The sequence below is a fragment of the Lissotriton vulgaris genome, chromosome 5, assembly GCF_964263255.1.
Source record: "Lissotriton vulgaris chromosome 5, aLisVul1.2, whole genome shotgun sequence".
NCBI classification, from domain to species: domain Eukaryota; kingdom Metazoa; phylum Chordata; class Amphibia; order Caudata; family Salamandridae; genus Lissotriton; species Lissotriton vulgaris.
This window is the reverse complement of record NC_141693.1, coordinates 9,897,763-9,910,242: the sequence shown is the minus strand read 5'-3', so window position 1 is coordinate 9,910,242 and position 12,480 is coordinate 9,897,763. Positions and strand designations below refer to the sequence as shown.

The following is a 12,480-nucleotide window of genomic DNA, read 5'->3' as shown; positions in this document are numbered from 1 at the left end:
CCCTTAGTTTATTGTGAGAATGATATTGTGAATGTCAGTGTTTGAATGTGGCACGCACTCCACAGGTTTATAAACTGGAAACAAAATTAAAATATATATTTTTAAATGTTACTGACCCATCTCTGGAGCTGGTGCTTAACTCAACGAGAGGAGGGTGTGGCTGGATGAGCGAGTGAATATGTAAGGTCTGACACCATCCTCACTTAGAGGATATTCCATGTCAGCACCCTAAAAGTCCTGCTGCTGTCACTCAGAGCCCTGCGGTCACTGCTGTAAAATCTGCTGTAATATTCTGCAGTCTCTTCACTGTCACTTCCTGTAGGTCCATTTACTGCGACCCTCTTACTTGTATGACTAAAGACTATATGAGTGGCCAGAATGACACAAAGAGTTTGCACGGAGCTGGGATCTCCTCCCTTGGAACTCAGATCCTAAGTGCATTTCTGTCTCCGCCACTGATCCCGCCCCCCCCCCCCACCCACACTTTCACTGATCTCCTTAAATGAGCTCATTGGATGATTGACAGCGGCAGAAACATCTGTTATATCGGGGCATGTATTTGGGGGAGAGAGAGGATAGGGCAATGCCTTGATGTTCCCAATCTTTTCTCATTTTACACTAACATCTCCAATAGTTCTTGTTGTCTCGACCCCCACATTCGCTGATCCCCTCCCCCCCCCACTGCACTCATCGTAGTTCCCATTCTTTATTTGTTTTCACTTCAATCTCGACACTTAAGATTCACAATGAGGAGCTGAAGTGAGATGTGTGCATAGCCCCTGCAGATTTCAATCAGCGTCAGTGCTTTCAATGGAAATATAGAAGTATAGGTACTCACTACCCCATGCTACTAAGAAGTGCGGGCACTCTCCCTTCAAATTAAAGAAGTGCGGGCACTCTCCCTTCAAATTAAAGAAGTGCGGGCACTCTCCCTTCAAATTAAAGAAGTGCGGGCACTCTCCCTTCAAATTAAAGAAGTGCAGGTACCCAGTTCCGGTTAGTATGTGCCCCATTTAAAGCACTGATCAACATGTTAAAAATAAACTCATGGTTACATTACACAAGGTACACTCGTTTTTTTAGGCACGAGGTGATTAAGTGATTTGCCCTGAATCACGGGATGTTTAGACGGCGCCGAGAGTCGCACCGTGTTCCTAAATTCCAAAGTGGGCAGACCAGGCCGTAACGCCACATCCTTACCCAGTGAACGAAGTTTAACGTCTTTTTCTATAAGAAATAGTAATGATATTTTCTCAGTGACACTGCAGTACGTTTTCCCCATATAAATGTATTTGTACAAATGTTCACACATTTTATCGGAAATTAGGACTGCCTTTAGTCGGCCGCAGGGAAACGGTGGGGTGGGGAAGGACTTACGGTTGGGGTGAGAGAGGTGGAGGGTCCAGAGGTAGGCGGAGGTTCAGGCACAGGCGAGGTCTCTGTTGGAGTAACACCGCTGCCTTTCAGAGTGTTTAAAAATTGCGAGCGTTTATAGATGATGCGTCTGGGGTCAAGAAAATCAGCGTTTCTCCAAGGGACCAGAGGGGTGATTTAAACTCCTACATCTGAGTACATAAAAGGCGTGACACTTCCCAGCGCTCGCACTCACCTTGGACGGCCCCCGTGCCTCGCACGGTCAGCACAGCCAGCGCGGTCAGCGCCCAGAGTGGGGGGCTCAGAGCTCCCCCGATCTTCATTTCAGCAGGCAGGGTCTCCCTCCTCAGCTCTCACTCACAGTCCGGTCCCCGCTGCAGCCCTCTAGCAGCCTCGCAGCCCGCAGCCCGTCCTGAGCCTGGCGAGCCGAGGGAGGAGAGCGCACCGTCCTGATCCTGCACCAATGAGAGCCGGCGCAGGGGATGACTCACAGGTTGCTGGGCAGAGCATACACGAATGGAACTCTATAGAGCAGTGGTTCCCAAACTTTTGACTCCTGAGGACCCCCACTGAATCACGACTGGAAGCTGGGGACCCCCAAGCAATTTGTACAATTTAAATTTCTTTTCAAAAACGCCTTTTTTAGCAGAGGCAATTTCAAGCGGGAGACAGCCTGAATTGGGTCTATTGGCATGGACATGTATGCATACAGCAGTGTATTATTTAGTGGTACCCAAGGGCTTGTGGAAAGTGAGCAATCAGACAGCAGCACGAAAATCCTACTGCTGATCCTGGCTGCATCTATTTTTACCTGCCTGCCGGTAACCTACACACATGTGCCGTTTAACGTTTTATTGCTTTTATTGTATTGCCTGTATTTTCATTGTGTCTGTGACTGCTGTTGTCTGTCTTCCCCCGCTGCCTGTACGTGGTCCGTGCCCCTTTTTCTTCCCTCTGTTCCCCTCGCTGTCACCGTGCTCTCTCTGCCCAGTCTTTCCTTCTGTCCCCCTCGCTGCCCCGTGTCTCTGCCTGGTTTTCCCTTCTGTTCCCCTAGCTGCCCCCGTGTCTCTCTGCCCGTTCTGCCTTCTGTTCTTAGCTGCCCCTATATTTCTGTATTCTGTATTTTGCCTCTGTGCCATTCGTTTTTTGTGCCCGTCTGCCCTCTGTGGTGCTCGTTTTTCCCTCGTTTTTGTGCCCCTTTTGCCTTCTGTTCCACTCGTTTTTCCCTAGTGTTTTGTGCCTTTCTGCCCTCTGTTCCACTCGTTTTTTTGTGCCTTTCTGCCCTCTGTGCCACTCGTTTACCCCTCATTTTTTGTGCCTTTCTGCCCTCTGTTCCACTCGTTTTCTCCTCGTTTTTGTACTCTTCTGCCCTCTGTTCCACTCGTTTTTCCCTCGTTTTTTGTGCCCTTCTGCCTTCTGTTCCACTCGTTTTTTTGTGTCTTTCGGCCCTCTATTCCACTCGTTTTTCCCTCATTTTTTGTGCGTTTCTGCCCTCTGCTCCACTCGTTTTTTGTACCTTTCTGCCCTCTGTTCCACTCATTTTCCCTCCTTTTTTGTGCCCTTCTGCCCTCTGTTCCACTCATTTTTTGTGCCCTTCTGCCCTCTGTTCCACTCGTTTTTTGTGCCTTTCTGTCCTCTGTTCCACTCGTCTTCCCCTCGTTTTTTGTGCCCTTCTGCCCTCTGTTTCACTCGTTTTTTGTGCCTTTCTGCCCTCTGTTCCACTCGTTTTCCCCTCGTTTTTGTGCCCTTCTGCCCTCTGTTTCACTCGTTTTTTTGTGCCCTTCTGCCCTCTGTACCACTCGTTTTTTGTGCCTTTCTGCCCTCTGTTCCACTCATTTTTCCCTAGTTTTTTGTGCCCTTCTGCCCTATGTTCCACTCGTTTTTGTGCCCTTCTGCCCTCTGTTCCACTCGTTTTTTGTGCCCTTCTGTGCCACTCGTTTTTTCCTTGTTTTTGTGCCCTTTTGCCTTTTGTTCTGCTCGTTTCCCCAGCCGCTGTGCCCCCTGCGGCCCCACCCCCCTGACTGCCCACTGCCCATTCGCTGCGCCCGCCACCCGATTGTATTGTGGTCTCGCCGCCCCTGTGCCAACATTCACAGCTCTTGTGTGCTGTGAGGACGCATGGGTGTTTCATTTTTCCCTGCGACAGGCACTCAAGTCCGGCGGACCCCCTGGGAATGTCTCTCGGACCCCTGGGGGTCAGCGGACCACAGTTTGGAAAATGCTGCTATAGAGCATGGGTCTTCAAACTGAGGGGCGGGGGCCTCATGTGATGGGGTGGGTGGGAGCTCTGGCCAAAAGTAGCGCTATGCCGATAGAGCTTTTTTTCAGCAGAAAAAACATTAGCGGCACCAAGCCGCTCTGTAATGGGCCATAAGTAACATCATTAATCATTTATATCCCGGTTGAAAGGTGTGGTCAGAAGGGAAGGGACTTCCAATATTCCTCAAAAACCACACCCCTATTTCTAATAATCACACTGTGGATACTCATACACGTTAGTAAGGCCTGCCTGACCAGAATAGTATGTTTTGCAATCAGTATTTGATTGCATTTTAAAACAGTGCTTTAATAAATCTAGACATATTTAAATATAGCCCATTTAATAGAATAACTGTGAAAAATTCTGAGGGAAGCAAGATGATTTTCTTTTTTCCTCAGGTACACGCAGCATTAAAAAGTTTGAAGACCACTGCACGGGAGTGTGGAGTGCGCTGACTCTTCATCTCCTTCAAACAGGAGGACCAGTGAGACGCTTCACCCAGAGCACACCACACAACAGCTGTGTGTGTGTTCTGCACCCCTCTTGACCAATCAGCGACGCTAAATAGCAAACGTTTTCATTTGGGTAAAGGGGTCCCCTTCTAACTAATCTGAGTATGCTTCAAGCCCCTCCTTCCACTGCACCCACTTGGATTCAGGAGAAACAGGATTCAGTGAAAAGGAGGGTGAATGGATTGTTGCATGTGTGATGATACAAGTAGCCATAGATCAATTTTATTGTAAAAACTAGCTCTACAGAATTAGAAGATGGTGAAACAACCAAGGTCAGGAGTGGCCATGCAGTCATTTGCCCGGAAGGGCATATAGAGAGTGAGATTACTTTAGCCACAATTTATCAAGCCATTATGTCGCATCGTGAGGAGACAAAGGCGGAGAGCTTGCGGACGCAAGGGGCGGTTTGCAAGCTCCAAAATGCGGTGCGTCGTGTTGTTAAGACTTGTAATGAAATGGCAGCTAGGATCGGGGAGGCAGAAGGTAGAATCTCCTCAATTGAAGACGAAATGGAGCATAAAACGGATGTCTCCTCTCTGAACACTCTTCGAGAAGACATTAATTGGAAGTTAATAGACCTTGAAAATCGATCCAGGAGAAACAACCTGCGAGTCCTGGGTATCCCGTAAGGGATTAGGGGAAGTGATATTCGTCAATTCGTCATCGGACTGTTTTCAGAAGCTTTCCCCGAACTGACCCAATTACAGAGGGTGCACCGATTTCCTTTCCAAAAGCGCAATGGTACCAGGGCTTCAGATGGGAAACCCAGAGCAATATTAATTTGTTTAAACAATTTTCTGTCACGGGAAGCTTTGTATGACTTAGCAAGACCTGACATTAAGAGAAAGGGGAAGGGGGTTGAATTTTTTGTGCACCCAGACTATTGTCAGGCGACGGTACAGCAGAGATGGCACTTTCGCCAACTTATACCATTGTTTCAAGCCAAAGGGGCGCAGGCATATATACTCAGCCTCTCCAAGCTCAAAATTATCTATAAGGAGAAAACGCAATTCTTTATGTCTGAGATTTCTGCTAAAGATTTTCTAGGTACAAGTTAGGGTGGTGATATGAGTTTAGAGCACTATATAGATAAAATCTTTTTCTGCGTTTTCACTTTTCTTTAATGCCAGGAGGACAGGGGTGACCGGCAAAGTGCATACAGCCTTTCTCCTCATCACTAAAGGGGACTATCCAGTCCCTCTGCCTCATTTGGGTGGGTGTATGGGAGGATGAGGGTGGTTTTTGGGGTTGGTTGGTCGGGGTGGGGGGGTAGTGGGGCAAGGAATAGCAGAGCTGTGTTTTTGAGTGCAAATAGCAGCCAAATTTGCTAAATAAAAGCTTTATAATTGTATATCCTGTTTTAGCTGTGTTAACTGTTGCGGTTAGGTATTATGTATTAGTCTTCATAAAACACTCGGTTTATGACCATGGGTAAATTCAAGGTTTGCTCCTGGAACATTCGCGGGCTGAATGACAGAAAGAAAAAGAGGGATATCGGCCCAAAGTCTTAATTCTATGAGGGTGGACTTATTGTGTTTACAGGAGACCCATATTGTATGGAACAACAGGTGAGGGTTTAAAGACCTGGGCATGGAATTAGTGGGATGTACACGGCAAGGTACAACAACAAGAGGTGTGGCTATATTGGCTATATTGAAAAAATATGACCGGGGGACTTGCAAACAGGTAAAAGAAGATTCTTTAGGTCAGTGAGTGATCTGTGAGCTCTCTTTAGAAGGTCTTTCTTGGACCATTTGCGCAATTTACGGTCCTACCCTAGACGACCCAGACATGCTGAATCAGCTTAGCATTGATCTTGCTGACTGGCACTCTCCTTTAATCTTATGTGGAGATGTTAACCTCCACTTGGATGGGCAGGTAGATATAACTAGTGACTTTATCGATCAAGGAAAGAAAAATAAAGTTTTTAATGCCACCAGAGGGATAATTGAGGAATTTGTGTTAGTTGATGTAGGGCACAGGAAAGGACTGGGAGCTCCAGGGAGCACTTTTTATTCCGCTCTCCACCAGAAACACGTATGATTAGATTTTTTTTTTTTCACTGTTGGATATGTTAAAAACGCTAGGTTCAATATTCTCCCTAAAATAATCTGCGATCATAACCACATTACTTTAGAATTAGACATTAGTTATAGTACTCCTTTTAGGGCCTGGACTTTTGAGCGTAAATTATTAGCTGATCGTCTCTATGTCGAACAAATGGGAAAATGGATTGTAGAATTCTTTAGTATTATTCGTGGATCCGCCTCTGCTCATGTGGTCTGGGATGCCTTTAAGTCAGGGGTACGGGGAGAAACTTTAAGTTACTCAGTTATTAACCAACGGAAAATATGAGAAGCACTAGCGGCTGAGATAAAAAAAAGACTGTGGCGGTTGGGGTATACCTTATTTTATGTTTTATTATTTGGCGGCTGTACTACAATTTATTAGCCCGTTGGTAGTGGGGGATAGGGCCCGAATCCTGCCTTGCCATGCTCCTTCAATTTATGAATTTGGGCTGGGGGAGGCGATTAAGGGCTGTCTGGTTAAAAATGTAGAACCCAGCTACTTTAAAAAAACTAAATTTAAAATTCTGAAAGCAGCCCATGTAGTATGGAGACTTGTTAAGAGTCAGTTGGGGGTCCCAAAGATCAATGCTTACACTCCGTTTGCAGCACCAGATATATTACCATTTATTTTTCGGGATCAAATTGCAAACAGGTGGTGCTCCAAAGGAATTCAGTGTTTAGGTGACCTACTGCAAGATGGACATCTAGCATCGTTCACTGAGCTGCAAAGTAGGTTTGGTTTGCCTAAACACAGCTTTTTTAAGTTTCTACAAATACGTAGTTATCTTAACACGTTAGGCCCTCAGATGGAACACCAACTAAGGAAATTTGCCTTTATGGAGAGCATGGCGAGGAAAACATTGATAGGGCAATTCTACTCTTATCTTATTTCAGCACTCCCAGATGATCTTGAGAATTGTCAAAATAGGTGGGCAACTAAGCTAAGCATAGAGAGAGTTAATATTTTGGAATCACTTAGTTTAGCGAATCGCGTCTAGAAGACAGGGAGGATGCGTACGCAGCATTATATGGCCTTATATGGTTTGTATTATACTCCTAGAAAGATATCTAAATGGGGTACTATTGCGGGGACTAAATGTAATAGATGTGGTCAGTTTGCTGCTGACGCTGTACACATGTTTTTTTCTTGTCCCAAATTAGCTGAATTATTTTCCTCTGTTGAACAATTTTTAGGGTTAATAATGGGTGTACCAATAATTATAACTGGGGAATTGGTACTGATAGGTGTTACCTCTGACACATCTGTTTACATAAGGTCTAAGACTAGGAAATATTTTGTATTTATCTGTATAGCTGTAGTACGTGCATGTATCACGAATGATTGGATCAGTCCTTATCCTCCCTCTTTTTTTAGTTGGCGTGCGCGGCTATTAGCAATGTACAATTTGGAATTGGCTATATACATGACTAAAGGAAGAAAAAGGAGGGTCATTGGAGCTAAGATCTGGGCTCCTATAACTGAATGGATTTAATGGGTTTTGTCTCCTGAGGCGGAAAGCCGGGAGCAGACGCTGTTTGTGCCAATTTCGATCTTTGTGCTTTTAAAAACTGTGATTTTAAAACTGTTTACAAATACCTTGTGTAGCATTTTGCACTTGAGGGCATCACGGAGCGGATCTAGCGCTCACGTGACCCCTCGCACCGGCGTCCATCGCCGCTGGCCACGCCCACCTCTAGGCCACGCCCCCTTCCCGCCCTTCATAAGCGCCGATTTGCCAGCGCTCGGTTGGGTTTGTCTCCTGAGGCGGAAAGCCGGTAGCAGACGCTGTTTGTGCCAATTTCGATCTTTGTGCTTTTAAAAACTGTGATTTTAAAACTGTTTACAAATACCTTGTGTAGCATTTTGCACTTGAGGGCATCACGGAGCGGATCTAGCGCTCACGTGACCCCTCGCACCGGCGTCCATCGCCGCTGGCCACGCCCACCTCTAGGCCACGCCCCCTTCCCGCCCTTCATAAGCGCCGATTTGCCAGCGCAAAGTTGGGTTTGTCTCCTGAGGCAGAAAGCCGGGAGCAGACGCTGTTTGTGCCAATTTTGATCTTTGTGCTTTTAAAAACTGTGATTTTAAAACTGTTTACAAATACCTTGTGTAGCATTTTGCACTTGAGGGCATCACGGAGTGGATCTAGCGCTCACGTGACCCCTCACACCGGCGTCCATCGCCGCTGGCCACGCCCACCTCTAGGCCACGCCCCCTTCCCGCCTTGTGGCTTCCTATTTCAAATGTGCATCTACAGAACGTGCAGCGGACGTGCGCAGCGGGCGCGCCGTTTGCGCGCCGAAGGCGCGCCTAAGGCAAGCCCGACTGCGCCCGTCCGCGGCCGGACGGGGCTAGGGGCACGACTCCATGACAATTTCATCTCTTATTCCTCTGAGGAGCTTACCACCCTCCAAGGCCATTGGCCACTCTCAGATCCCGACTGCAGGCACATTATTTCACTAGGGCTTGTACCTTCTTCCACTCTGCGGTCCTCTTTGCCCGCCTCTCCCCCACAATGCCCTCTCCCACCCGATCCTCTTTCTCCTACTCCGTCACTATCTATTCTCTTACTTAACACCAGGTCAGCGGTCAAGCACCATCATGAGCTTTTTGTCTTGCTCGACTCTGAGAAGCCTGACTTATTGCTCTTGACCGAAACCTGGTTCTGTGATTCTTCCCTTCCCGTTCTCCTGGCTACCCTCCCCCCCTCCTACGTGGCCTTACGCGCTGATCGTCCAGCAGGTAGGGTTGGCGGCGGAGTGGCGATAATCGCTCGGTCGGAACTAAATTTTCAAACAATCCCCTCTCCCCCCATTCCTTCCACTGAACTCCTTACAGTCCGCTCCCTCGCCTTCTCCCCCCATCACCTGTCTCCTAATGTACCGTCCTCCCCAATCTTTGCCTCTGTTCTTGCCGGCTTTTCAAGACCTACTGGCCAACATGGTGGTCAACTATGCATCGGTCTTGGTACTAGGTGATTTCAATTACTGGCCCTCGGACCCTTCTGAGTGCACAGCCTCGAAAGAATTCACTGAGTCTCTCTCATCTTTGAACTTTGTGTCGCACATCTCTGTCCCCACTCACTCTCATGGTCACATACTTGACCAGGTCTGGTCCCTTAACCTTCCAGTCTCCCCGGTGACGGTTTCCCCCTGTCCCTGGTCTGATCATGCCCTTATTTCTTTCTCCATCTCTCTCAACCCGGTATCCAAAGTCCCCCACGCCAAAAATACCTGGGCGCGGAATTGGAACAGAGTTGACTTTCCCACACTGACTTCTCACCTTCGAAATTCTACCCTGACCCTCTCTGGTCTTCCGGCCGACTCTCAAGCCAACACTATCAATACCTGGTTGGCTAGAGGCTGTGACTCAGTGGCTCCCCTGCGTCGCATTTCCATCCGGCGACCCAAGGAGTCTAATAGGTGGTTTAATGACCACCTAAAAGAACTAAAACTGTCCGTTCGACAGGCAGAAAGGCACTGGAGAAAAAATTATTGTCCCTCACTTAAAACCCTTTATCTTACATCACTCGCCGACTACAAGACCGCAATCCTTGCCGCCAAAACCTCTTATTTCTCAACAAAAATAATGTCTGCTGAAAATAAACCCAGGGAGATCTTCGCCATAGTGCAGGACCTGGCTTACTCTGATAGGGCTTCACCACAAATCCCCCCATCCCAGTCTCTATGCAACCAACTAAATACTTACTTTCTTGACAAGATTGCTACCATTAAGGCCAACATCCCCCCCCCCCTCGTCTGCCTTTGTTGATCCCTCTCCTCCTACTATCCAAAACCTTCTCACCTCCATCCCTCCCCTCACGGAAGAGGTATTCCTGGAGATTCTCCCCAAAGTAAAGTCAGGCTCTCCGGCAGACATCTGTCCGGCGCGAATCCTCCAACAAATCTACTCCTCTTGCCCTGAACCCCCCATTACCTTCCTTAACAGCTCCCTAGCGCAGGGAGTAGTGACCCCTACGCTCAAATCAGCCACCATAGTGCCCATTCTAAAGAAGCCTGGCGCTGACCCATCCATCTCAGCCAACTACCGCCCCATTTCCCTACTGCCCTACCTGGGCAAGGTGCTGGAGCGCTATGTCACCGCGGTATTCAGCACCCACGTAGAGGCCAATGGGGGACTGGCTTCCCGCCAGGCTGGCTTTCGACCTAGGCACTCGACTGAATCAGTCGTGGTATCAGTCCTGGACAACCTCAGGAAGGGTATGGATCACAACAAACACCAGGCGCTGGTACTCCTCGATCTCTCCGCCGCATTTGACACGGTAGACCATACCATCTTACTGTCCCGTTTCAAGGCGGCTGGAATTGAGGGATCAGCCCTGGTGTGGCTTTCCTCCTTCCTGAGGGACCGCACCCAGGCGGTACGGCTAGGAGACTTCGCAACCACCCCACTCCCCGTCACGTGTGGTGTCCCCCAGGGATCTTCTTTGTCTCCCCTACTATTTATTCTCTACATCTTCCCCCTCATTTTCGCTCTTCAGCAGCTGGAGGTCACTGTGTACAATTACGCGGATGACCTCCAGCTCATCTTTGACTTATCCTCCTCTCCCCTCTCTGTCTCCAGCTTCCAGCACACCATGACATTCATCAGGGACTGGATGAACCACAACCATCTCAAGTTGAACCCGGACAAAACCGAGTTGGTTCTTACCGGGGGTTCTTCCAGTCCCTGGAACTCTCTCTTCTGGCCCCCAACCCTTGGTCCCGCCCCCACTCCTTCTACCACAGTCAAAACACTGGGGGTTAAAATGAATAATCAGCTCACCCTTCACTCTCAAATTTATTTATTTATTTATTTTAAAAATTTATAAAGCGCAACATATACCCGTGGGTGTCTTGGCGCTATGACTTTGCTGAAAATCTCAGATTGAACATGTATCTACCTTAAAAAGTATTGTCCTGAGCAGTTTATTGGTCAAATAACCAGGTTTTTACCAATTTTCTGAATTGAAGTAGCGAGGGTGGCAATTTTATTTCCTTTGGAAGCGTGTTCCAAAGTTTGGCTGCAGCATTGGTAAAGCATCTGTCGCCCCATGTCACCGTCCTAGTGCGTGGCACTACCAGTAGATGTCTCTGTTCAGATCGTAAGGATCTTTTAGGTAAATAATAGAGGAGTTTCTGTTTGAGAAATGCTGGTCCATGGCCCTTAAGAGCTTTATAGGTGAGACACAAGGTCTTGAATCTAATGCGATTTCTCACTGTTAACCAGTGGAAGTTCCTTATCGCTTGCTTGGTGGACTGAAACTTAGGAATGCCAGCTAGTAGCCTTGCGGCAGCATTTTGTATAAGCTGCAGTTTGGCCACCACCCGTGCCTGGGCATTTACAAATAATCCATTACAGTAATCAAGTGATGAGAGTACTAAGGAACTCACCACTGTTTTCCTAGTACTCTCAGGAAGATAGGGCAGGATTTTTCTAATGATCTTAAGCTTGTAGAAGGCAGACGACGCAACCTGATTGGCATGGTTAGAGAAAATCAGCTCTGTAGTTTCCTCCTGCTTCCTCACCCTCCGAACTATCCGCACCATCGCTCGTTTCTTCTCCCCCCAGGCACTCAAAATGATCATGGTCGCTCTAGTGATATCACGACTGGACTATGCCAACGCTCTCTACAATGGCATACCAGCATACAGTCTAAGGAGGCTACAGTTGGTCCAAAACCAAGCTGCCCGGTTGGTTTTTGGTCTCCCACGCTATCACCACTCCACACCCCTCCTCAGGGAGCTCCATTGGCTCCCTGTCAAGGAACGTTCTCTGTTTAAAATCGCCTGCATGGTTTTCCAGGCCCGTCAAGGCACCGCCCCCGCCTTCATTTCCTCATTAATAAAAGAATACGTTCCCCCCAGAGAACTTCGTTCCTCCACCAAGTCCCTCCTTCAAATCCCACGCTTCAGACGCAAAAAGTGGGGTGGGTCCAACTTTTCCACCCTGGCCCCCACTTTCTGGAACTCCCTCCCAGACCACCTTCGTGCGGCTACCCACTATGTATCCTTCCGTAAGGAACTAAAAACGTTTCTTTTTAAACAGGCTTTCCCTGTGTAATCCTCCCTTCCCGGCTCTACCACTGGTTCTTATTCTGTCTCTGTTCCAATACCCTCCACTAGCGCCAAGAAACCGTTCGGTGCACGCTGCGCTTTATAAATGTTTTAAATTAGAAATTAGAATGGTACTCGCTTTCATTTGGAATTCTGTTTAGATTGGGCTCTCTTTTTTCTTCTTTTCTTCCCTCTTTTTTGCTTTCTT

General features: G+C 47.8%; 2 protein-coding genes across 5 annotated transcripts in view; both read right to left on the bottom strand.

Moving 5' to 3' along the window:
* Positions 1-1,794, bottom strand: part of LOC147709980 (HLA class II histocompatibility antigen, DR alpha chain-like) — a 206,060-nt gene extending 204,266 nt beyond the window's left edge. Inside the window, exon 1 of the mRNA XM_086920662.1 lies at positions 1,610-1,794. Within this exon, the coding sequence (XP_086776788.1) occupies positions 1,610-1,697 (88 nt within the window). The 5' untranslated portion in view covers positions 1,698-1,794. The remainder of the gene's footprint in view (positions 1-1,609) is intronic.
* Positions 1-12,480, bottom strand: part of LOC147709977 (H-2 class II histocompatibility antigen, A-U alpha chain-like) — a 1,213,889-nt gene that overhangs the window by 420,208 nt on the left and 781,201 nt on the right. The gene's annotated exons all lie outside the window — the stretch shown is intronic.